The 24,135-nt window shown below is 38.4% G+C and overlaps 1 protein-coding gene across 2 annotated transcripts in view; it reads right to left on the bottom strand.

Annotated features, from left to right (window-relative positions):
- Positions 1 to 6,429: 6,429 nt before the first annotated feature.
- Positions 6,430 to 24,135, bottom strand: part of dcbld2 (discoidin, CUB and LCCL domain containing 2) — a 98,686-nt gene continuing 80,980 nt past the window's right edge. The window contains exons 12-15 of one of the 2 annotated variants that reach the window (XM_059968616.1): positions 22,471 to 22,564; positions 22,009 to 22,058; positions 20,052 to 20,189; positions 6,430 to 13,216 (exon numbers count right to left, since the gene is read on the bottom strand). In XM_059968616.1, coding sequence (XP_059824599.1) covers positions 12,768 to 13,216; positions 20,052 to 20,189; positions 22,009 to 22,058; positions 22,471 to 22,564 — 731 coding nt within the window. In that variant the 3' untranslated portion in view covers positions 6,430 to 12,767. The remainder of the gene's footprint in view (positions 13,217 to 20,051; positions 20,190 to 22,008; positions 22,059 to 22,470; positions 22,565 to 24,135) is intronic. The other variant, XM_059968618.1, reaches the window with a different exon arrangement.

Raw genomic sequence — 24,135 nt, 5'->3', positions numbered from 1 at the left:
CATATAAACTTCATCTCCTAAACTGCCCTCATCAGTGCAAAATATTCAGCTACATTGGTCAGTCCAGATCCGCTGCTGACAAAGCCACGCTGGCCATTGCCGATCAGCCCCCACCTTTCTAAGCCATCATTAATCCTGTCCCAAATACTCCAAAGTCAAAGTTGAGTTTGTTGTCATGTGCACAAGTGCCTGCACAGGTAGCTGGAATAAAAACATTCCTTGCAGCAGCATCACAGGTACTTACGTAACTCATTCAACTTCACTCACCCCCTGATCTCCTTCTACACACTATGGACTCACTAAGACTCTTCATCTCATGTTCTCAATATTTATTGCTTATTTACTCTTTAATTATAATTTATTTTTCTTTTGTATTTGCACAGTTTGTTGTTTTTTTGCACTTAGGTTGTTTTGTCTGTCCTGTTGGGTGTAGTCTTTCATTGATTCTAATATGTTGCTTGGATCTACTGAGTATGCCTGCAAGAAAACAAATCTCAAGGTCGTTAATGGTGACTAATATGTACTTTGCTAATAAATTTACTTTGAACTTTATTTGAACACATTTTTTTTACAAGAATCAGAACAGAAAAGATCCTTTATGTGTAAAGTGTTGTAGGATTACAAGAGTGATTAGGGTTGTGATGGTTGGTTCAAGAAACGAATGGTGAAAAGAATGAATCTGTTTTTGAACCTTCGTATCATTGCTCAAACCCTACCCCGGGGCATTTGCACTTCTTTCCCTTTTTTACGCCCGATGATAGGCTCACAGGTCTGTGTTGTCAGGCGTTTTCCTGCTGTTCTTCTCGAAATGGGTGACCACATTTGCCATCCTTCAGTCACATTGATGAATTTATACAGGAAGTTATCCATTTGCTCTTGCTATTGTGGCAAAAAACTCGAAGAAATGTTGCAGCAAAGGTACAATTACATATGTGAGATGCTGTGTGATTTCTGCAGCTCCTGTTGTAGGAATGGCAGGTAAACAGTTCACACTCGTGAAGAAATCTCCCTGCTTTCTGTGCTAAGTTCAATGCAAAAACAGTTATTTATTGGGCCAGTAGATGGTGCTTTGATAATGTTAACAATGTCAACTGTTAGTTTTCGGTCACACTTAAAGATCGCTTGTACATGTTGTTACTCCTTTGTTTCTAACAAAGGAGCTGATTTGTATATTTAAGATGAAGCTACATAAAATAAATTTTAAAAAGACAATATTCATATTTTTCAATGTAACTAAAGTTTAAATACTCATTTGAAGAAACAACACAGACAGGAGAGGGTTGTACCTTTTCTGTTGTTTCCCTTGAAAGTCCCACGTGGATTCTATGTAACACATAACTGTTAAAAATGCATTTTGGGTTCTAGCTGCTCAGGTAAGATACAAGAACTGACATTTACTCTCCTCCGTCATTGGCATTGCTTCGTGATCAGTTGCATGAACAAAGGGAGCCTTGGATTCTTCTTCACCTCCATGTGTAACCACTTCCATAAAATCCTCATTCTTAACAAGAATGACCTTGTTGACTTGCCACAATATTGACCTTGTAAAATTGAGACCTCAACATCTTTCCCACTAATCTAATCCTTCACTGTAAGGAATAGATGAATATGTTTCTTACTTTTGTTTGCGGGTTTGGAAGAGTTTGGAAAGTTGTGGGTCTGAAGGAAATTACTGAGACCAGGGAGAGCATGATCAGTGAACACAGAAGTGCAGGCTGATGAATTGAAGTCCAAATTGGAATTTGGCAACTGATTTTTGAATGCTCTCAAAGAGTCGAAAGAAGCTAGCTACTGAGAAGAGCATAGGGTGGAGATGATTTGTAGGAATTAATGATAGGATGTGGACATTGCTGGCAAAGCCAGCATTTATCACTCATTCCTAATTGTCTCTGGAGCTTTTCTGATGAAGAAACTTTCACAGTGGTGTGCTGTAGACAATTCTAGGAATTAGACCCAGTGACAATCAAAACAGCAGTGGTGTACTTACTTGGCAGGTTGATGTGTGACCTGCAAAGGTAACTGACAGTTGGCAAGTGATTTATAAACCTTGGAACAAATGGAAGCTTCTGTTAAATTATCGTGTAATGTCATGTATTTAATGTCATAAATCGTGTTGATTTATTTTAGTATACGAAGCATACTGAAAAAAATTAAACATAGTTCTCCAAGGCAGTGCTATTGTTTTTTGACAAGGTGATGAGAGATCGATGCGGGTGGAAGAGTGGATGTTGCCTATGTGGATTTTATTTGACCAAGTCCCTCAAGGAGGCAGTACATTGTTAAGGGCAAGATCCTTAACAGTATTGCTGAGCAGAGAGGTCTCAGGATGCAGGTACATAACTCCTTGAAAGGGCTACACGGGTTGATAAGGTGTTTAAGAAGGCCTGCTGAGTTCTCCAGCATTTTGTGTGTGTTACTACGGTTACGGAATGCTTGCTTTTATTAGTCGAGGCATTGAGTTCAAGAGGTTATGTTGCATGTAAAACTTCGGTTAGGCCATGTCTGGAGTATTGCATACAGTTCTGCTTGCCTCACTATAGGAAGGATGTTGAGGCTTTGGAGGGGGTGCAGAAAAGGTTCACTGGGATGCTGCCGAGTTTGGAGGGCATGTACTAACACAAGAGGCTGGATAAACTTGGGTTGTTTTCTCCGGAGCACTGATAGTTAAGAGAGGCATAGTTGGAGTGGATGGAGAGTATCTTGTTTGTCAGGTTTGAAATGTCTAATACCAGAGGGCATGCATTGATGGTGAGAGGGGGGGTAGGTGAGGGGTAAGTTTTTATACTCAGAGTGGTGGATGCTTGGAATGTGCCACCTGGTGTGGTGGTAGAGGTAGATACCTTACAGGCTTTTGAGATATTTAGATAGGCACATGGATGTAAGGAAGATGGAGGGATATGGACATCATGCAGGTGGCAGCAATAAGTGTTTGGGTGTTTTTGATTTGCTTTTTAGATGGTTCGGTACAACACTGTAGACCAAATGGCCTGTTTCTGTGCTGTACTGTACTATGTTCCAAAAGTAGAAACTATTGTTTGGCCCAACACATGCTCATCTACCAGCAGTGGTTCTCAAAAGATGTGCCAGTTAATTGCATTGCACATGTCAGCTCATTCCTGCAGCTGCTTTGCAGCACATAAGTATAGAATACGCTGGAGTTCAGATACCATTCTATCTAATTTTCTACTCTTGCACTGACAGAGCATGAAAGTATGGCAGAAGACATTCATATTTATCTGAGAGACTAACCTGAATGGAAAGGTTCTGATGAAGGGTCTCAGCCCGAAACATTGACTGTTTATTACTTTCCATAAATGCTGCCTGACCTGTTCAGTTCCTCCAGCATTTTAGGTGTTTTGCTCTAGATTTCCAAATTCTACAGAATTGTTGATGTGTATGAACAAAGAATTCTGGCTGTTTTCTTTGATTAATAGTAGTGTTTTAGATTTTGATTAAATGTACTTGTTTAAGTTTCGATTTAAGTAAGTAAAAATCATTTCAGTTGTTTAAATGTCACTGATCATCACAGTAACTCAAAAATAGCAAAAGAATTTTGGCAGCACATATAATACTGTTCCACCTGTTGAGAGTCCATGATAGCATAGCTGCCAAATTAAAATTAATAAGAGCATAAAAGGATAGTGCAGTCACAGGAATGACTGGTGTCCACGAAACAATTGTGCTCATTTGAATGGAATAACTGACCTTGATTTAAAAGGTATGTTCAAGCTTTAATCTTAAATTAGTAAGACAGAAAAATATTTAAATCCTCTTGTGCTTTTTAAAATTTTTTCTAAAAGCCCCATCCTCAACTTCCCCTGGGAAGGTCGTTAATGAATCACCACCTTGAATTGCTCCAGTCATACTGGAGGAAGTACCCCAGTAATGGTCTCAGATAGGAAATGTCAGGATTTGCAAGGAACAAGAAGAAAGGAACTTCAAGGTATTTTAAAGTCCTAATGATGTGTGACTTGGAGAGAAAACAGATGCTGATATTCTATGCACCTGCTGTCCTTAATAGTAAAGGTCAGGGGTTTGGGCAATACTGGGTGAGTGACTGTACACACTAAAACCATTGTGTACTGGTGGTGGGTGGAGTAAAAGCTTTGAGTGGTTGATGAGGTGGCAATGTAGCAGCTGCTTTATTCTGAATGGTGTCAACCTTCTTCCTGCTGGAGCTTCAACTGTCCTGGCAAGCAGTGAAAATTCCATCAGGCTTGGTTACAAGATTTTGAGGTGTCAGATTAGCCAGCCTCTTATCTACTCTTGTGGCTACAATATTTTGTGTGGCTGCTACAGTTGAGTTTTTGATCAGTAGTCATCCATAAGATGTTGGCGAGATCCTGGCTATTGGCTGCCAGGATACCTGGTTAGCCTTTCACTTGTTCAAGATGGTCAATGCCTGTCACTCTGTGGTACAAACAGGTGATCTTGGGCAGTGTCTCAGAATCCATGGCCTTGCTGCCACCTGCGACCTGCTCTCTTCCATAGAAAGCCTCAAGCCTGATTGATCCATGGCAATAATGCAGCTGATTGGCCGGATCGAACATCATGCCAGCCAAGAGAATTTCATTAAAAATGCTGAGTTTCTGGCATATATTTCCAAGTCCTCTGTACACATGATCTCTGGAGGTCATCTGTATGAGGCCCACAATTTTCACTGAGACAAAGAGCACTGATTGCTGCTAGAAAATCAATACTCCTCGGGGGGGGGGGGGGGGGGGGGGGCGGGATTGGGAAAGACAATCATTCTCTTTATGGCTTTAGCAGTATTTGCCCCAGGTTCAAGGACAGCTACTCTTACAAGATTACTGAATGGTTCCCTCATTAGATAAGATGGACTCTTAACCTCACATCCTACTGCATTATGATTTTTATCTAATTGTCTACCCGTACTGCACCTTCTTGGTAGCTATTGCACTTTATTCTGCCTTTTTAAATTGCTTTATCTTGCGCTGTGTAATGGATTGGTCTGTATGAACAACATGCATGACAAGTTGCAGCTTTATGAAGCAATTGACCAGACTGCACTTGGTATTGTGAGCAGTTTTGGGCCACTTACTTAAGATGTGCTGGGATTGGAGAGCCCAAAGGAGATTCAAGAGAATTATTCCAGGAATGAAAGGATCAAGGTACGAGTCAGTTTGATGAAACTAGGCCTGTGCTTGCTGGAGTTTAGAAGAATGTGTGTAGGGTGGGGTGGAACACATTGAAATCTATTGAATATTGAAAGGCTGAGATAGGGAGGATGTGGAAAGAATGTTTCCTGTAGTTGGGGAATGTAAGATCAGAGGCCACAGCCTCAGAATTGAGAGATGTCCATTTACAAAAGAGATGAGGAGGACTTCCTTTAGCCAGAGAGTGGTTAATCTGTGGAATTCATTGCCACAGGAGGCTGTGGAGGCCAAGTCACTGGGTATACTTAGAAGTGGAGATTGATTAGGTTCTTCATTAGTCAGGGCATCAAAGGTCATGGAGAGAAGGTAGAAGAATGGAGTTGAGAGGAATGACAAATCAGGTATGATGAATGGCAGAGCACACTCGATGGGCCGAATGGCTTAATTCTACTCCTGCATCTTATGGTCTTAGATTTTTCACTGTGTATGTGACAATAATCAGTCAATTCCAATGCCTTTTGCCCAAATATTCTGGCTTTATATAATTAAAATTTGATGCTCAATTGTGCCTGGCTAATTTTCAAACTAATTGCTTAATACTTGAATAAGCAGTCGACATTCTACCAATGCTCCCTTGACCAACGCCAGCACCAACACCCTCCCTTCAGTTTTCTCTTCTCATATTTTGAAGGTGATAATATGAGAAGAGCACCTCTAGTTCCAAAGATTAGATGTTTCGCACACAAACACAAGATATCCTAATTACTATATGAACTGCAATGAAAGCCTTTCAAACACAAAGGCGTTATCGCTTTAAGTGACTCCTGTGCAGATAGACAATGCTATCCACATCACGGGACATCAAGTCTGCTCTTTATTTCCTTGATATTTAAATAAAACCAGTGAATATGAACAGAATGCTGGAGTCCATGTATAGATTAGTGAACCTTAGAGTCAGAATTGAGGTAAGCAGGCTTACAGGCTTCTATATCGCATAATATATATTTTAACAACAGACACTGGTGAGTTTTGTATACAATTTAAAAATAGCCAAGCTACCCTTTTGTTGACTAACCTGAAGTGATGAAGACCACTACTAGAAAGCATTATTTGAGTAATTTTTAATTTTATTATAGAAGAAATTCACTTGAATCAACAGTTCTTTTTAACTGTGACAGTACAGTACTCGCACTAATTTATTTAACAAGTATAAGTAAAAACAAATAAACTTACTGGCTTCTACATTGTGTAGAACTGTCTGCATTAATTTCAAATAGATTTTTAACACAATACAAAAATTAAGACAGAAGACTTGATGTATATTTTGTTTTTATAGAAACTGAACCAGTAAAGATTGTCTTATCTAAAAATAATGAGGAAAAGACAAGTCCGTGACTCTCACAATCTACTATCAGGAAACATCTCTTGCAGTTTCAGCACAAATTCAGTGATTTACATTAAAATAACAAGGTGCATCTTACAAAATACAGAGGATTGACAAATCGCTGTGCATGGGTCACACACATTGGTTGACATGCATTATAAGACCAGTAATCCTGTACACTGGATTTATTTTTTAAATGTAACATTCAATATTAAACTTCAGGCCTTTTCTGAATTATATGGATTGTGTAAAATAAGCTCAACTCCGGTGATTTTTGTTGAAATTCTCACAAACTTAAAAAAAAATTGAAATGCACAGATGCAAGGATTAAAAACAATAATGGAAATGGTAAAGAAAGTTTAATAAATTGCAATTACTGTGTAGATAAGAGATTGGAGAAGAACTAAGTTGATTGGGTAGCACCAACAGAGGGAAAGTTAGATGGGTTCTTGTTGTGGAACATTGTTCCTACAAAAGGATTTTACAAAGTATTTATTAAAGAGGATATTTTGTTGTGTTGGCAGATATAGTCTAGGAAAAGAATGCAGCATATTGTAAATTATGGGAAGTAAAGGACAATAGAGAGGCACCAGTGGGGAGTTCTTTGTGAAATTGTACTCTGTTAATAAAATCTGAAAATTCTATGGTGTGCTGACAATTACATCCTACTAAAAGAATGCAGTTTGCCCTTCTATAGTGTAGAGCAAGTACTAATCAAAACTATTATTTCACAGAAATAAATCCCTTTGAAAGATCGAACACACCTTACAGCAAGATTCATAAAATAATGTAGAACAAAGAAGCTCTCCTTACGATAACAATTGCTGTCTTTCTGTGGCATTTCAGTAGAGGCTTTCATTTTCCAGAAGTACGTACCTTTAAACAAACACTTGCACTCTAGTTTGTTAAAACTCAGTCCCACTGGTTGAATTTTCTCTAGATGTCAGTCATCCGCAGAATTCTGATTTGCTCCTTTTTCACATTGTTTTCAATTTGACCTCTGCCTCTGAATGAGGCCACTGAAGACGAGGCAAAACCACTGTCTCGGTTGTAGTTACCACAAGTGGCTTTCGCTCAGATATTTTTTTTGATTGCACCGTCTGGTAATTTTAAAAATGCAAACTAGCCATGCTTTAAAGGAAAGTCAATTTTCCCATTTACTTTATAATTTTGATTAGGTTTGCACAATAAAGTTGAAAGCTTTCAGTGAAGTTTCATTGTTATAAAAAAAATTCTGAACTGAAACTGTCATTCACCCCAATCTGGTTTTTCAATTGATAGTATCTGATCACAGGGCACTTTAACCAATCTTAATTTAAACCAGAATTTCCTTATTACTGTGACAATCCAGTAAGCAACTTCTGTGCTTTAAGACCATTCCTTTCAATTCTACAAATGTTGAAGAGCACAGATGAACTTAAGAACAAAGGCTAAGTGGAGCTTTGAAATAGTAAAGCCATTGGTGTGGAGTATATGAATGGAGCTAAAATATAAGGAGTTCAGTGACAGAAATAACACTGATGTGGAGAATCATTTCCTGGCTACTTCCTTAAATTTTCCTCTATTTAACATTTTCAAAATATCCTATTTGACAATAATAAATTATGATAATTACTTAACAAGACTATGGTCCTACATTCAACAAATGTACCTGCTCTGGTATAGACCACCTAACACGTAAAGTCTGAACATATTCTTGATCAAATTAACTTTAACGGGTTTTCTTACAATATGGAAACGTTAACAAACTGATTATGCTATTAATATTATCAGGAAGTTTATATGAATTCATCATTCATCTTCAGATTTCTAGATCTCAAATAGCCCTTAAAAGATTAGAAATACCCAAAATATGAGTGATATAACTAGAAGGAAAAAAAAAAGGCAGCTAGCCTACTGTGTAATGCTGGATCTCTCAACTACCTATCAATTAGTCTCATTCACCTACTCTATATGCCTCAATTATGAAATACATTTTTCCTTTTTCTTTTCTAAGAGGTTTCTTAATGTTTTCCTTTTCAAGAACTCTCTTAGGTTCCTTGACCATTACAGGCAGAATATTCAAGTGTGGTTGACCAGGGATATTTTATCTTCATAGATTTGAACAATGGGGTCAAGCACATTTGCAGATAATTAACAGAATTAAATAAAGGAGACACAGATGTTGCATTTAGAACATAAGATGTTCAGTACCTTTCATGCCCACTCACCTTCCTCTGAGCTGATCTATTCCTCCTGGTCTTTCCCTCTCCAATTCTAAACAATATGTAGAAGAGACAAAGACAGGTACTCTACCTCCCCTTCCCCCCCCCCCCCCCCACCACAACTTGGAACACATTTGCTTTATCACTTTTCCAATTCAACCCAAAACAGTATCTGTTTCTCTCTCTATAGACACTGCCTGACACGCTAAGAGCACCTCCAAGATTTTTTTGTATTTTACTACCATTACTGCATCTTATTAACTCTGACTGTGGCTTGAAAATTAATTTTAGATGCATTCATTGAGCTGGCATGAACATTAGCATTTCAGCCTTAGCTCATAAGCAACACCAGATATTCTGAACGTGTGTACCATTTGATGCCTCTTAAAAAGGAAAGGTTAAATTGCAGTGAAATTCAGATACTGAGAAAATAAACCAAGTTATGTTTTAAAATAAATAGCCTCAACCTTCTGCAAAGGTCAAACCCAGCACTGGGTCTGGAATAAATTTAAGTCATTGCAGAGCACAAGGAAGATTCAACCAGTTGTAATTGAGACTGAGGGCTTCAATAATTTTCTATCAGTCAGTTACTCATCTGATAATCTATAAACATACATTTCAATCACATATCAAATCATCAAAAATTTTTCACTCTATGTATACAATCTAAATGCTACCAAAATATACAAATAATATCCTGACTACAGTACAAGTCAAGGTAACAAAAGGAAGTAAGTTTTTGCAGAGATTTGATTCATACTGGGGGCTTAATGATAAATGCTAATTTAAGGTGAAAAAAATCATGTTATCTGTCACCAACAGGACAACAGAATGGGGATCCAGTGCCAAATGGAAACAATACTAACTTTTTTAGTAAATTACAAATGGTAGGAGTGCAAAATAATATTGTTTCATGTTTCTTTGCCTTGGAGGTTAGATAATCAATTATATGAAACTGAAGCAACTTGTAATTCAATGTCCTTTGGACTGAATCTTATTTCTTACTAATCCTTGGTATAGGTGACATGTTTAACCTTTTACTTTCATTACAAACAGCCCTAAGGACAGAGAGAAGAGCTAGAGAGAGAATAAACAAAATGATTAATCGTAACTCAGTAGATTTTACTTATAATAACCCTGCCAAGATAGAATCTGACTCAAATAACTAGCAATTTTCTTCAGAAAATTAGGTATACTCTTCTCCAATTTGTCCTGTCCTTGAGCAACACTTTGTGCCAAAAGCTATTAGTCTGAAGCTTCAGTCTTAAGTTTATGGCTAATTTGATCAATACTAAGTGTTCAGTTGCCAAGGGTACATGAGATTCTGAGGTATAAAGGAATGAAGCTCTTTTCTAATTTATTTTATTTCAATCATTTACCACATGCTTAGTATTACAACCTTTAATTATTGTTAATGCTGTCAGATCACTTGAATAAGGGTGCAGGAAGAAACTTGTATGAATCTAATCTCTCCATCTTTCTCTCAAGGCACAATGCTACTAGTTGGCAGCAAGATCATATTTTCAATGCCAGCAACCATTATTGTGGGTAAATCATTAAGACAACATTTGCAGCAGTGTAACTGCTTCAATTCAACTGTAAAATAATTATCTTTTGGCACTTGGTCTTTTCAGGAATGTGAAGAGTTGCGGAAAAAAAAGAGAAATAATTTAAACAGTTGCAGTGCTCTGCCACAGTAAATAAAGACAGAAACACTATTAGCGAGAAGGGGCTGGTACTAATTATTCTGTAAACATCCTAGGAAGTAGACAAAGATAATACAGTGAGTCACCTGCTGCACCCACGATCTAGTAGAAAGTTAAAATGAACTTGTCGAATAAATAGCATCGAAAATGTGACATTAAGAGGAAGGCACTGCAATGTAATGGGTTTCTTGACTTAATTTCAATGTAATGCAGATGAGAAGAAATTCAACTATACAATGCTGCACTGTTCCAGGTCACTTTACATTAAATGTCAAAATGACCATGTATACACTTATCAAAGGCTCCCTTATAAAGGATTATGTCACCATGTCAGTTTCTTCACAGGATCAATGCAAGACTTGTACTTTAAATGACAGGGCACTAGGAAATGTTAGTAGAACAGAAGGACTAAGTTCATAGTTAATTGAAAGCAGCATGACAGGTAGACAGGTGGTGAAAAGACATTTAGCTTCATTCAGGGCATTGAATATAGGAAATGGGAGTATTAAATTGCAGTTAAGCAAATCATTGGTGAGGACACACTTTAGAGTACTGTGCACTGCTTTGCACACCCTGTTATAGAAAATATTTAGTTAAAATGGAAAGGGTACAGAAAATATCTAGAAGGATGTTGCAAAGACAAGAGGGCCCGAGTTATTTAGCCAGGCTACATCTTTATTCATTGGAATATAGAAGAATGAGGGGCAATGTTATGGAAATATTTAAGATGAGAGACATAGATAAGGTAGATAGTTTAACAGCTTTTACCCAGGGCAGTGGGGGACCAAAACTAGGTGAGAGAGGAAAGATTTAAAAAGGATCTGAGTGGCAACATTTTCATGTGGTGAGTATACAAAACATGCCAGAAGAAGTGGTTGTAGCAGGTTAAGCTGCATTATTTAAGATGCACTTGGATAGGTACACAGGGCTTATAGGGAATCTGGGACTAGCTGGCATAGACTCATTGGTCCAGTAAGATGGCAGAACGCTCAGATTCAGCGGGCACCCTGGGTCCAATCAAAGGTGTAATTGTTCAATGTGTTTGTCTTTTTTACAATCATAAGTCACTGCTGGATACGAAGAACATCAAGTACCGCAGGACTATTCCATCAGTGAATTGCTCGATAGCAATGGAGTTGGACTTATTGTGTACCATTGTTGTGTTGTCATATGGACTTGTCATGTACCACTGGACGGTATGCAGTGCGAGTGATTATCTTACATGTTTTTATTGTGATCACAAGACCCTGTTGGACATTGGTAACATAGTATACTGAAAGTACAGTTTACTGGTTCAGTGGCGAGACTGATGACAGGGCAGTTGCATGGCCTCGGTTGAGCAAGGCTCATGCCACGGAGTTGCCTATGGCAGCCAACCAGGAGAGGAGACACCAAGGCGGTGTGGGAGATCCTCTGTGGGGTGAACTAGAATCTGTAAATGGGTTGGGGGCTGCACCTTCCCATCGGTGTAACCCTCCAGTGTTTGCACAGTGGTGTCCTCCAGCGTTCACTTGATGGAAGAGCAAGTTGGACCAGGCCAACTTAACTAACCTCAATTCTAGTTATGCCACTCAGGGATGAGAGCTATATTACTCTTTTTATCTTTGCTTCTTCTCTTTGTGTTTTTTTCTGAAATGGTAACTGTGTTACATGCAGTGTGCTATGTGTTGCTGGTAATGTGTTTTGCATCTTGGCCCCAGAGAAACATGGTTTCTTTTGGCTACATTCATGAAAGGTTGAATGTAAAAAAAACTTAAACTTGAACTAGAGCCGTGGGAGCTTATACCCATACTGAATTGCTCTAGGACTCTAACCAAACTTAGACTATAAAATGTTGTTTGATAGGTTCAAGAAAGTCAAACTAGAGTTGGACTTATCTTAGTTGAAAAATATGAGGTGTTACACCAATTAGCCTTGCACATAGTTAACACTAACATGAAATGTCTCTCAGATTTAACACTCATCTATGTCTCTCAATCTAAGAAGGGTTTTTCAAATGGAAAAGCTACAATTGCTAGTCTTCAGTATAAAATGAGGCAAACTGAACCTGATGGACTGACAGAATCAAAATCATTTCTACCTTTTAGTGCATTGCATTATCTAACCCTTTGGTACGTGATGGTGTAAAATACCAAGCCAGTATGAATCAACTACATTCCAGGCACATGCAATAGAATAGCAATCAGTTAAGACTCCATGTTCCATCCATTAGCGGTAACAGAAAAAAGTCTCTCAGCAATCATCATGTCTACCCATTAGCTTTGGACAATCATTTCTTTCACCATGGGAACGGTCATCTGAACTCACTTCCTCCTCTGCATGAAAGTACACTCTGTGTGATGTTCCCTTTCTGAGTTCACTCAGCATGTGACGTTGTTGGTATCTGTGATACATTATTTGGTACCTGATATACTTGTTCCTCTGCAGACACTGGGAGTATCTTTCCTTTTGGTGTATCATAGCCCATCTGTCCTGAAGGAGGACCCTCAGTCCAGGGTAAAGAGGGGCCCACATTACCCACCAATGAAGGCACTGTGCTCACTGTTGATTTGAAGGTGGAGGAAGCCATAGATCCCAAGGGTCCTGTTGGGTGTGCAGAAATTTCCATGATGATTGGAGTGGCATATTCAGGGCTTGAAGCTGGCAAGGGTTCTGCATAGGCATGGTAAATCTCTGACACAGGTGCATCATAGTGACCATTGCCATCGGGATCACTGAATCCTACTTCAGACTCTTCCTCTGGTTTGAAAGTGGACTTCTGCCGTAATGTTCCTGTAACTCCTGCCACAAGCGGCTGGGCATACTCTGTAAACAAGAAAGCACATGAAAGTGCACTGTTATGCCTCTGAATAATGTACAGACATCAGTGACCTTACCACTTCTGTCAAGTAATAATTGTTTCACAAATGGGGCTATTATTCTCATCCCTTCTCCTGTCACCTGGTAGTATAAATGGACAATTAGCAAGTGTAGCAGCAGACCAGCCATCTCCCAGACGAAGGAAGAAACAAGACTACTGATGAATATATCTCCATTTCTATTTCAGTTGAAACTATTTAGCAACTCACTTGGAATTAAGAGTGCAAGACAGCAATGTGTTATTGCCACTGTTTACCCATAATTAGCATTGAGCCAAAGTCTGCTGACCTCAAACTACAGACCCACACCATTGTGCAGGAGCCGCCAGAGGATAAATATTAATATGAAGCAAATAATTAATAAAGATCCCTCAAAATTATTCAGCAGAACTGGTTGTGGGGAATGGAGCTGTGAACTCTGAGCTAGTGGAGCCACAAGGGGAATGTTGTAGTAAGTGTCTTGTTAAAAGAAATAGGATTTAAAGATATAGTGGATTCTGGTTAATTGGGCCATCGGTTAACCAGAGCAGCCACATATTTGGTGACAATTCTTAAAAAACAAAACCTAATCAAATAGCTGAGATCTCCCAGTGGCTCCCAATTCTACTTCCCATTCCAACATGCCAGTCCATGGCCTCCTCTACTGCTGTGATGAAGCCACACTCAGGTTGAAGGAGTAGCACCTTATACTCCATCTGGGTAGCCTCCAATCTGATAGTATGAACATTGATTTCTTGAACTTCTGGTAATTACCCACCGCCTCCCTTCACCATTCCCATTTCTCTTTTTCACACCATCTCCTTTACCTGCCCATCACCGCCCTCTGGTGCTCCTCTCCCTTTCCTTTCTTCCATAGCCTTCTGTCCTCTCCTATCGGATTCCCTCTTCTCCAGCCCTATATTTCTTTCACCAATCAACTTCCCAGCTCTTTACTTCAACTCAACCAGCTCCCGGTTTCACCTACCACCTACTACCCGTACTTCTTCCTCCCCCTGCCCACCTTCTTACTCTGACTTCTCATCTCCATTTTTCCAGTCTCGATGAAGGGTCTTGGCCCGAAACGTCGACTGTTTACTCTTTTTTATAGACGCTGTCTGGCCTGCTGCGTTCCTCCAGCATTTTGTGTGTATTACCAAGATTCACCATGACACTATGTCACTTAATTAGGATGAGACCATTGCTGAACAGTTTCTGAGTAGTGTCAGTCGCATGCATTTGTGTGGCTGTTAGACACTACACACTAAGGGTTTACAGTTTTTAAATAGCATCAGTTGTGTGTGTTTGAAAAGCAGTGACTTTTGTCACTGATAGTTGGTGAAAAATAAACAGTATGACAATTTGGAACTGTTTTGCTTACTGCAGGTTCAAGCATTCAGGCTTGGAGATGCCAGATATAGCCGGGAGGGAAAATGAAAATGAACTTCAAAAAGATACAAAAAAATTGCAAAAAATTTGAAGGTATCGATAATCATCTTAAACATTAAAATTAAAATGAAGTTTTGGAATTGGTGACAGCATTGTATCAAGGCAGTCCATTATCTGCACTAGATTTCTATGCTAATTTTGTCCACTTACAGTCAATCAAAAGAACACAGCAGCGTACCCTAGATGAATCCCAACATCTATAACTATTAGGAACGATACATACTTCTATAGTACGATAGTAGCATTTGTCGTGTTCTAATTTGTTCTGTACTTCATTGAAGTACATAATTTGATAACCAATTAAATGGTAGTTTGTTTTTACACATTTTTAAAAACTATTTTCATGAAACTTCAACTAAATGGAGGAGCCATTGATCCCAGTGTGCCCCAAGTAACTGGAATCCACTGTATTTGGATAAGGCCGACACCATGATATAAAGCAAGGGCAGTTGTTCTGGGAAGGGAAAAGTAGGGTAGATGATCAATTCTAGCAAAACTAATTTAGTAGTGTTTGGAAAGGTGACTGGCTTAAAATTAGCTTTGTTCTGTAAATTTACATTTTTAATTCTATTGAGAACTGATTTTGTTTCTATGGCACATACAGGGAGGACCTTTCAGGTTACATCCTTTAATTTTAGTTTTACAAATTTGACATTTATCCACAGCTGATACTTTTACATGAATAAACTGGCAAATAATTAATACATGTTTGAAATTCATTTATTGTTAAACAACAGAATGTAACATGTACTTGTTATCATTTGATTGAGATAGAAACAGTCAGAAAAATATTTTGCAAAAGTATTTGGCCCAATGCCATGAGGCTGAAGTGGATGAAACTTAAGAGAAAGAAAATAATATCAAGCTAAATCCCTCTCCCACAAATCTTAGACATTGCTAGATGAGGAAAAATGTACAGATGCAAGGAAAAGTTTGTGAACCCTTTGCAATTACCAAAATTTCTGCATTAATTACTCATAAAAGATGGTCTTATGTTCATCTAAGCCACAATAGTAGACAAACACAATCTACCTAAACTAGTAACACACAAACAATTGTATTTGTATTTGTCAATACTGAGTACACCATTTAAACAATCACAATCTAAGTTCAAAAAAGTTTGTGAACCTCTAGGTAATGCCTTCTACAAAAGCTATTTGGAGTCAGGTATTCCAATCAATGAGGTGAGATTGAAGGTGTGGGCTGTCGAGCTTTCCTGCCCTATAAAAAAGACATGAGTCAGAAAGCTCTAGAACCTGCTAAAGTCTCTGTTCATGTGTCCACTATAAGAAAAACACTGACCAAGAAATGTATTCATGGAAAGACACCATGGAGGAAACCACTATTCTCCAAAAAAAAATTGCAGCATGTCTCAAGTTTGCAAAAGACCACCTGGATGTTCCACAACGCTTAGACCGTAAGACCATAAGATACAGAAGCAGAATTAGGCCCATCAAGTCTGCTCCACCATTTCATCACAGTTCATCTATTTTTCCTCAGCCCAATCTTCTGCCTTCTGCCCATATCCCTTCATGCTCTGACCAATCAAGAACTTAGCAACATCTGCCTTAAATACACATAAAGACTTGGACTCCATTGTGTGAATTCCAGATCCACTACTCTCTGGTGAAAGAAATTCCTTCTCATCGCTGTTATAAAAGGACACCTCTCTGCTCGGAGATTGTGTCCTCTGGTCCTAGACACTCCCACCATAGGAAAAATCCTCTCCATACCCACCCCATCAAGGCCTTTCATTATTCAATAGGTTTCAATGAGGTCACCCCTCATTCTTCTGAAATCCAGTGAATACAGCCCCAGAGCCACCAAACACTCTTCATACCACAAGCCATTTAATTTTGTAATTATTTTCATGAACCTCCTTTGAACCCTCTCCAGTTTCAACTCATCCTTTCTAATAAGATAAAGGGCCCAAAACTGCTCACGATACTCCAAGTGAGTCCTCACCAGTGCTTTATAAAGTCTCAACATAAGATCCTTGTTTTTATATTCTAGTCCTCTTGAAATGAATGCTAATATCATATTTGCCTTCCTTACCGCAGATTCAATCTGCAAATTAACCTTTAGGGAATCGGCACAAAGGATTGGCACCTCAGATCTTTGAGTCTTCTCTCCATTCAGAAAATAGTCAACCCTTTCATTTATTCTCACAAGGTGCATGACCATGCACTTCCCAACACTGTATTCCATCTGCCACTTCTTTGCCCATTCTCCTAATCTGTCTGCCCTTCTGTAACCTCTCTATTTCCTCAAAGCCACCTGCCCCTCCACCTATGTTTGAATCGCCTGTGAACTTTGCAACAAAGCCATTAATTCCTTCATCCAAATCACTGACGTATAATGTAAAAATAATCAGTCCCAACACAGAACCCTGTGGAACGCCATTAGTCACTGGTAGCCAACCAGAAATGACTCCCTTTTCTCCCCCACTCTTTGCCTCCAGTCAATCAGCCACTGCTTTATTCATACTAGATTCTTTCCTGTAATACCACAGGTTTGCAGCTTGTAAAGCAGGCTCATGTGCGGTACCCTGTCAAAGGGCTTCTGAAAATCCAAATACACAACATCAACAGATTCTCCTTTGTCTATCCTGCTTGTTTTTTCTTCAAACAATTCCAACAAATTTATCATGAAACATTTTCCCTTGAGAAAGCCAGGCTGACTACAGCCTAATTTATCATTTACCTCCAAGTACCTCAAAACCACATCCTTAAGAATCGAATCCAACATCTTCCTAACCACTGAGGTCAGATTAACTGGCCTATAGTTTCCTTTCTTCTGCCCCCCCCTCCCTTCTTGAAGAGTGGGACAATGTTCCCAGAATAGAGCTTCTGAGATAATGTTCTGTGGGCAAATGAGACAAAAATTGAACTTCCTGGTAGAAATACACATCAATACCAAAACCTCACCCCAACTGTGAAGCATGGTTGAAGGAGTATTATGGTTTGGGACCACTATGCTGCCTCCATGCTTGGACAGCTTGTAATCGTTAAGGGATCAATGAATTCAAAATTGTATCCAGACATTTCACAGGAGAATGTCAGGGTGATGGTCCATCACCTGAAGCTTAATAGAAGTTGGATGATGCAACAAGACAAACTGAAACACAAGAGTAAATTAACAACAGAATGGTTTAAAAAGAAGAAAATTTGTGTTTTGGAATGGCCAAGTCAGAGCTTTAACCCAATTGAGATGCTGTGGCATGATCTGAAGAGGGCTGTTCATGCAAAGTATCTTACAAACATTGATGAACAGAAACAGCTTTGTATGGAGGAATGGTCCAAAATTCCTCCTCCTTGTTGTGCATGTCTAATCAGCAGCTACAAGAAACATTTGGTGAAGGTTATTGGTGCTAAATGAGGTTCTACCAATTATTAAATACAAGGGTTTACATACTTCTTCCAGCCTGGACTGTGAATAATTATTTAAGACATGAAAAGTACAATTGTTTGTGTGTTACTCATTTAGGCAGATTGTGTTTGTCTACTATTGTGAACAAGATGAAGACCTGACCAAATTTTATGAGTAATTATTGCAGAAAACCAGGTAATTTCAAAGGTTTCACAAACTCTTTTTTTGCAACTGTTACACATAGCAAAGTATTTTAAGGTATTCACAGGTTAGTTATCACACAAAAAATTGACCTTGAGGAAATATTGGAGAAGAAAAATCAAGATACTTTAACTAGAATTTAAGGAGCTTTTCAAGACGGGAACAAAATGGGAGATAATTTAGTTAGAGATGTACTTCTACAGTGTTGGGCTTGTCATCAGCAAAGTTTGCAGTTGTTAAAGATGAAAAAAACAAATCTGAGAACGATCAAAACACTGGAATTTGAACTGCGCACATACATGGGATTCAAAGAGAAAATGACATTAAGATCAGAAGGAATAAAATTGAAGAGGGATTGGAAAATAAAGATATGATTTTTTAAATTGATGATTCGATTATCTGAGAGATAACTGGGTCTTGATGAGTTAAGGCATGCAGCAAAGTTTAGCATATGGATGCTAAAGGCAATTATGAATGATATAAAGATTGGTGGATTGAAGACTGGTAGGTAGTCTTAGGCTGCAAAGTGATGTCAACGTTTGGATGAAATGGGCTGTAAAATAAGAGCTTTTTTCTCCCAAATGCAAGATGATGCATTTGGGAGCACCAATGAGGATAGAACATGCTCCTTGAATAGTAGGGCTTGAGCGGTTGTTGAGGAACAGACAAACAGACACATAGATCCTTGAAGGTGGCAATGCTGGGACAGAGTGCCTAAGAAAGCATACATTAATCTGAGCACTGAACCCAGAAACTTTATAAAACCATGGTCAGACCTCAGCTGGAGTACTGCGTGCAATTCTAGTCACCAACGTATGGGAGGGATATGATGGTGCTGTCAAGAGAGAAAATTTACCAGGTTGTTGCCTGGGTTGAGTAGATCAGTTATGTGGAAAGAATGGAGAAGCTAGATCTTTTCTCTATGAAGCAAAGGAAGTTACGAGGGAATATGACTGAGGCATATAAAGTATAAAAGGTATAGATAGGATGGACTGCAGGAGCTAGATAAAACTACATGACAGAGATTCAGAGTAAGGGGAAGAGGCTTAGAAGGGATATGAGGGGGAAAACTTCTTCACATAGTGGCGAGTACCTGTAATACAGTCTAAGTGAAGATGGGTCACTGACCACATTTAACAAGTGTTTGGATGAACATTTCAATTGCTTACGCACAGAGGGTTATAGACATAATCCTGGGAGATGGGGTTCATAAGGATGCCCACTGCGCAATGTGGACAAGTTGGGCCAAATGTCTTGTTTCCATGCTGTACGATTCTATGATTAATATTAAATATTCTGCATCAAGAATTTTCTGTACCTTATTCCCATCTAAGAAAATTAAAACAACAAAGGAAACAAGGGTTCAAAACCCCTGAGTTAGGAAGTACGAAAGTCAGCTATGGGTCTCTTATAGTAAGTCTGACTGTTGTGGACTATTGCTGCAAGACCATCTCTAATAAATAGAACCCGGCTGAATAATTCATATCTGTGGATCAGAAACCACTTTCCAGAAGGAAAAGATATGAAAGTTAAAGCAAAACATGAAAACAAAGACAAGACAAAAAGCATTTCATCTCTTTCCACCAAGCAGATGCAGCCCACAGGAGAGGTGCTAGATTCGCAGCAATATATTCTGATAGGAAAGGTGATTGAAAACAGCAGCAATTTTCCTGTACATCACTTCATTCTGCATTTGAGACCATAAGCTTAAATGCCATTAAGTTTATGTTATGGTGAGTAGCTTCATGGCATTAGGCCTTTAGTAACCATTTATCCTTCTGGAATACCTGCAGATTCTGTCTGGATCACTGTACTGCCATTTCGGGCTCTCAGCCGGTTCATCTCACTGCTGGTGTAGCGCACTGAAGTGTCGTCAGACTCAGCGTTCTTTGCAGGCAAAAACTGCTTCATTCCCTTCCACCAGCCTGTACCATAATTCCAGGTGAGTAACATTGTGACATACTGAGTGAAACGGACTTACTTTGCTCTCCAAATATCATCAACTTTGGTAGTTATAAGGAGAGATGCACTTTGCAACAAGTAGTCATGATGATGCAGGTAGATCAACTCTGAGCCTTTCCCATCTAATCCAAAGATAATTTTCTGTCTAAACCAGTAACTTAATAAATTTGCTGCAACATACATTTGCTTAGAGCGATTTCCTGTTTGGACTTACTATTTATTTAAACTGCCTCTGTCTGACCCTCTTTAGAATTTTAGAACGATTTTAGTGAAAGGACCTTCAAGAGGACTGCAACTTGTTGTGGTTTGGAGCAATGACCCAGACAGCTATGATGGCTGGAGTCACAGCTTTATGCTGTGGCTCTTAGTAGGGTCACCCATGCCAAAAAGGTCAAAGGGTAGAGGGCAGACTAAGTGTGTTCGGGTTCGGGGGTTCAGCTCAGGGCTAACAACCCTGAGTGGTGAAACAAAATTGTTACAGAAACAGCAATGAAGAATCCTTCTGCATCTTAGTGAGATGAAAAACGAGAAGAAGCTCTGACACAGCCTGAGATGGAGGACCTTCATTGCTGTCCTAAGTGCCAGAAGGCATAATGGGCAATAATTTAGTTAATGGAAGGAGAACCTTCCAGAAATTTTGCCTGTGTCAGTCCAAGTGAAGATTTACCCAGTTAATCTCACTCCCCTACACATTAGCCAGTGTCATCAATTACCTCTTCTAGTACGTATCCAAAATGCCATGAATAAAAATGTTAATGGAATCCCATCTTTCATTTCAAATTGCAAAAAGGCCTGGATTGCAAGACTTTCTTCTTGTTATATATATTTTTAAATTTTTGTTCACAACAAAAATGTTCCTGTACACCTCTGTACTTGTGTGTATAAGAATCAGCAATAGAGAACTGTGCCATCACCTGCTACCAATATGGCCCCCTCATGTTAAACTAACAGAATTCTTTGATCATGTCAGCTTCCCCTCACATCTACTATACTTAAAGCCAGTTTTGTTTAATGGAGTTAGACCTTTGTGTTTCACAATGTTACATTATGGATTGCATTATTGTGCCCCTAACTTGTTTTGTTACTGACCTGAATTGTAAACTCTTTCAGCTGTAGCCCCATCATGTATATTCTTTTTAAAATCCCTATGGTAGGAATCTTAAAACTTTGAACTCTACTGCACCAGAACGAAATGTAGAAATATTACTTCCAATAAAATAATGAATTGTATAGAACAGAGACAGTTATATGGGCGTATGCATTCAGAAAGAACTATTGACAACCAGTAACTCAAAACTTAAATATATTTAATAAAAACAGTATCTAGTGTTTTATTGAATGTTTACTTCCTTTTTTTCCCCCTTTGAGGCCCATTTCAAAACACCAGCTTTCTGTCTTTCAGTCTGTAATTCCTAGTTTACAACTTTTTGTGCCACCTGGTCAGTACTTTCCAATATGGTTCTGTTGGTGCCTACAGTGCGGGTCTTGTCCCTATACCTTTAAGTTTTTCTTAAGATTTTCAAAAAGTAACTACAGAGTTCACATGAATTTCACTTAGGAAATGATGGGAAACACTATAATTTTATGAATATGGTCTGAAAATATTGTTACTACAACAGCAATGGAATTGTTTTGTACCTTAGCAACTGCCAATCATAAAGTTCACTGAAGCTCCCACTGCTGGAACACCCAAGCTGGAGTAATACATCAGTGAAATATCATTACTTTGGAAGAAAAGCTAGTTTCCCTACAGGCTCACTATGATGAAAAGTCAACACCTACCTGCTCGATCCCAATAAGGCAGACTGTATGGTCCTTCAACAGGTTTCTTTCTGTAATGGGCAAAAAAAAACTTCAATTACTAGCTGCCCAGTTGTGAATAATACTTCATACATATACATACTGCATCAGACAGGAAATTAAAAACGTACATTACCAGCAATAAACAGTTGTGCATCTAGATGTGAGTAGAGTCCACGTAAAAAATCGTGACAGCATAAAAATTATCTATTAAAGTTACAACCAATTTTTCCATAATTTTATTACATGCATTCCTCAAAAACAATAAGTTTCAGGGTTTCTTAAAACATACAAACAAGCAATTTACTGAAAAAAATCTTGCTACTTAATTACCAGGGCCAAAGGAAAAATATTCCAATAGCTTTAACAAGGCTCTTCATTTTTTCCTAAAGTATATAAACATTATTTATGTGATTGCAGTGTTTTGGCGATCCACATGCTCACCTGTTTCTCCAATGCCAGCCACATACAAGGACCATTATAAAAGCAGTGAGAACCATGACTAATACAGGCACCAGGACAGCAGCCAACGCCACATCTGAAATCCATTGAAAACAGCTGCAATTCAGCCACAGCCAAGTGCAGACTAACATTTTTATATATATAATAAAGACCTGCAATCTCATATTACTATACTTAAATTGGAAATACAAACTTAGATTATATTTTAAATTCTGTTGAAGCATCTGGGAAACCTGTAATATTTGTATTTAGAATTTCTGATTGTGCACTGCAATCAAAACTTCAATGTCAGGTATATTTGTACAGTTACTGTAGATAGGATAATACTCTGCAATCCTGAATTGAGTATGCATGATCGATCTTAAACATGAGAGACCAATGTAAAAAACTTTAAAACTTTATCAACCTGTCTAGTAAAACAAATTCAACATGTGCAAAAGTTACCTCAACTGATGTACATCTCCTGCAAGCTGATAATGAATTAATGATTTACAAAATATTGGGTGCACATGTAAGAAATTGATCTTGTTCTTCATCTAAGATCATGTCAAATTAGAGCTGGGAATGAATATAAAAAGGAAAAAAGCTTACAAACGTGCAGTATATAATGCACTGGAAAAGGTTATCCTAGCAAGCCTTAGTTTGAAACAAACTGTGTGGTTAACTTTGCATCTTAACATTTATATTTTTATTGCAAACTGCAATTGTGGTCAATAAAACATCCTTATACTTGACCAAATTAACTGGATTACCACACTGTTGATTTACAGTATCATTTTGAATAGAAAAGCATTTAAAAACACCATCAATGAAAACAGGAGGTTAACAGTAGGCAACTGAGTTTCATTTGGGAATCTGCCACACATCCTGACCCAAAGGATTAATAATGGGGCATGGGTATAATTCTCGATAACTTCATTTAGTCAGTGAAGTACCCAGAATAAATCTTCATGTGGTGCTTTGTAAACCAATGTCAGCTGACCTGAATCCAAGTAATGGGGACCAGAAGTTCAACTTCTGCGTTCGCCCTCTTTCTTAAGAATAGCTTGTTAACATATACTATTCCATATTATATACCAACAGTGAACAACTGGGAGGGTCTGGTGTGACTTGCTATGGCGAATTACACTCAGCTATTGGCTATAATTTTCCGGCAAGGAGGTTGGGAAGAGTGAGAAAGAATAATCAAGAGAAGATTTTATCATGAAAATAGTTGAACATTAAAACAGACTGGCCATTAGTTAAATTTTGCATTCACTTGCAGGATTTTCTCTGTTTTATTGGGACTGAATTAAGTACTACTGTTGTTTCTACTGACGTAGAAAAATGGGCTGTTTATCACAGGCAAAAATCATGATATTTCTTGTAACACACACACACCACAGCTTCAAAATGATTCCTTGAATGTTGTTTAAATGGAACAGTATTTTTAGTATTTTACTAGTGCTTTAAGGATTATTTTACACAATTTCATCATTTTTTTCTGGTAAAATGAACACTGGTAGTCTTCTCCAATTATTGTGCAATGTTCTGCTGCACTGTCTATCATCTGACCTTAAATAAGTGTGAACTTGCACACCACCATATATATTAGTGATTTGCATATCATTCAGTCATCAATTACACTAATTACATCAATTATACATC

Source organism: Hypanus sabinus, chromosome 4, assembly GCF_030144855.1.
Source record: "Hypanus sabinus isolate sHypSab1 chromosome 4, sHypSab1.hap1, whole genome shotgun sequence".
In the NCBI taxonomy this organism is placed as follows: Eukaryota; Metazoa; Chordata; class Chondrichthyes; order Myliobatiformes; family Dasyatidae; genus Hypanus; species Hypanus sabinus.
This window is presented reverse-complemented; position numbering and strand designations above follow the sequence as displayed.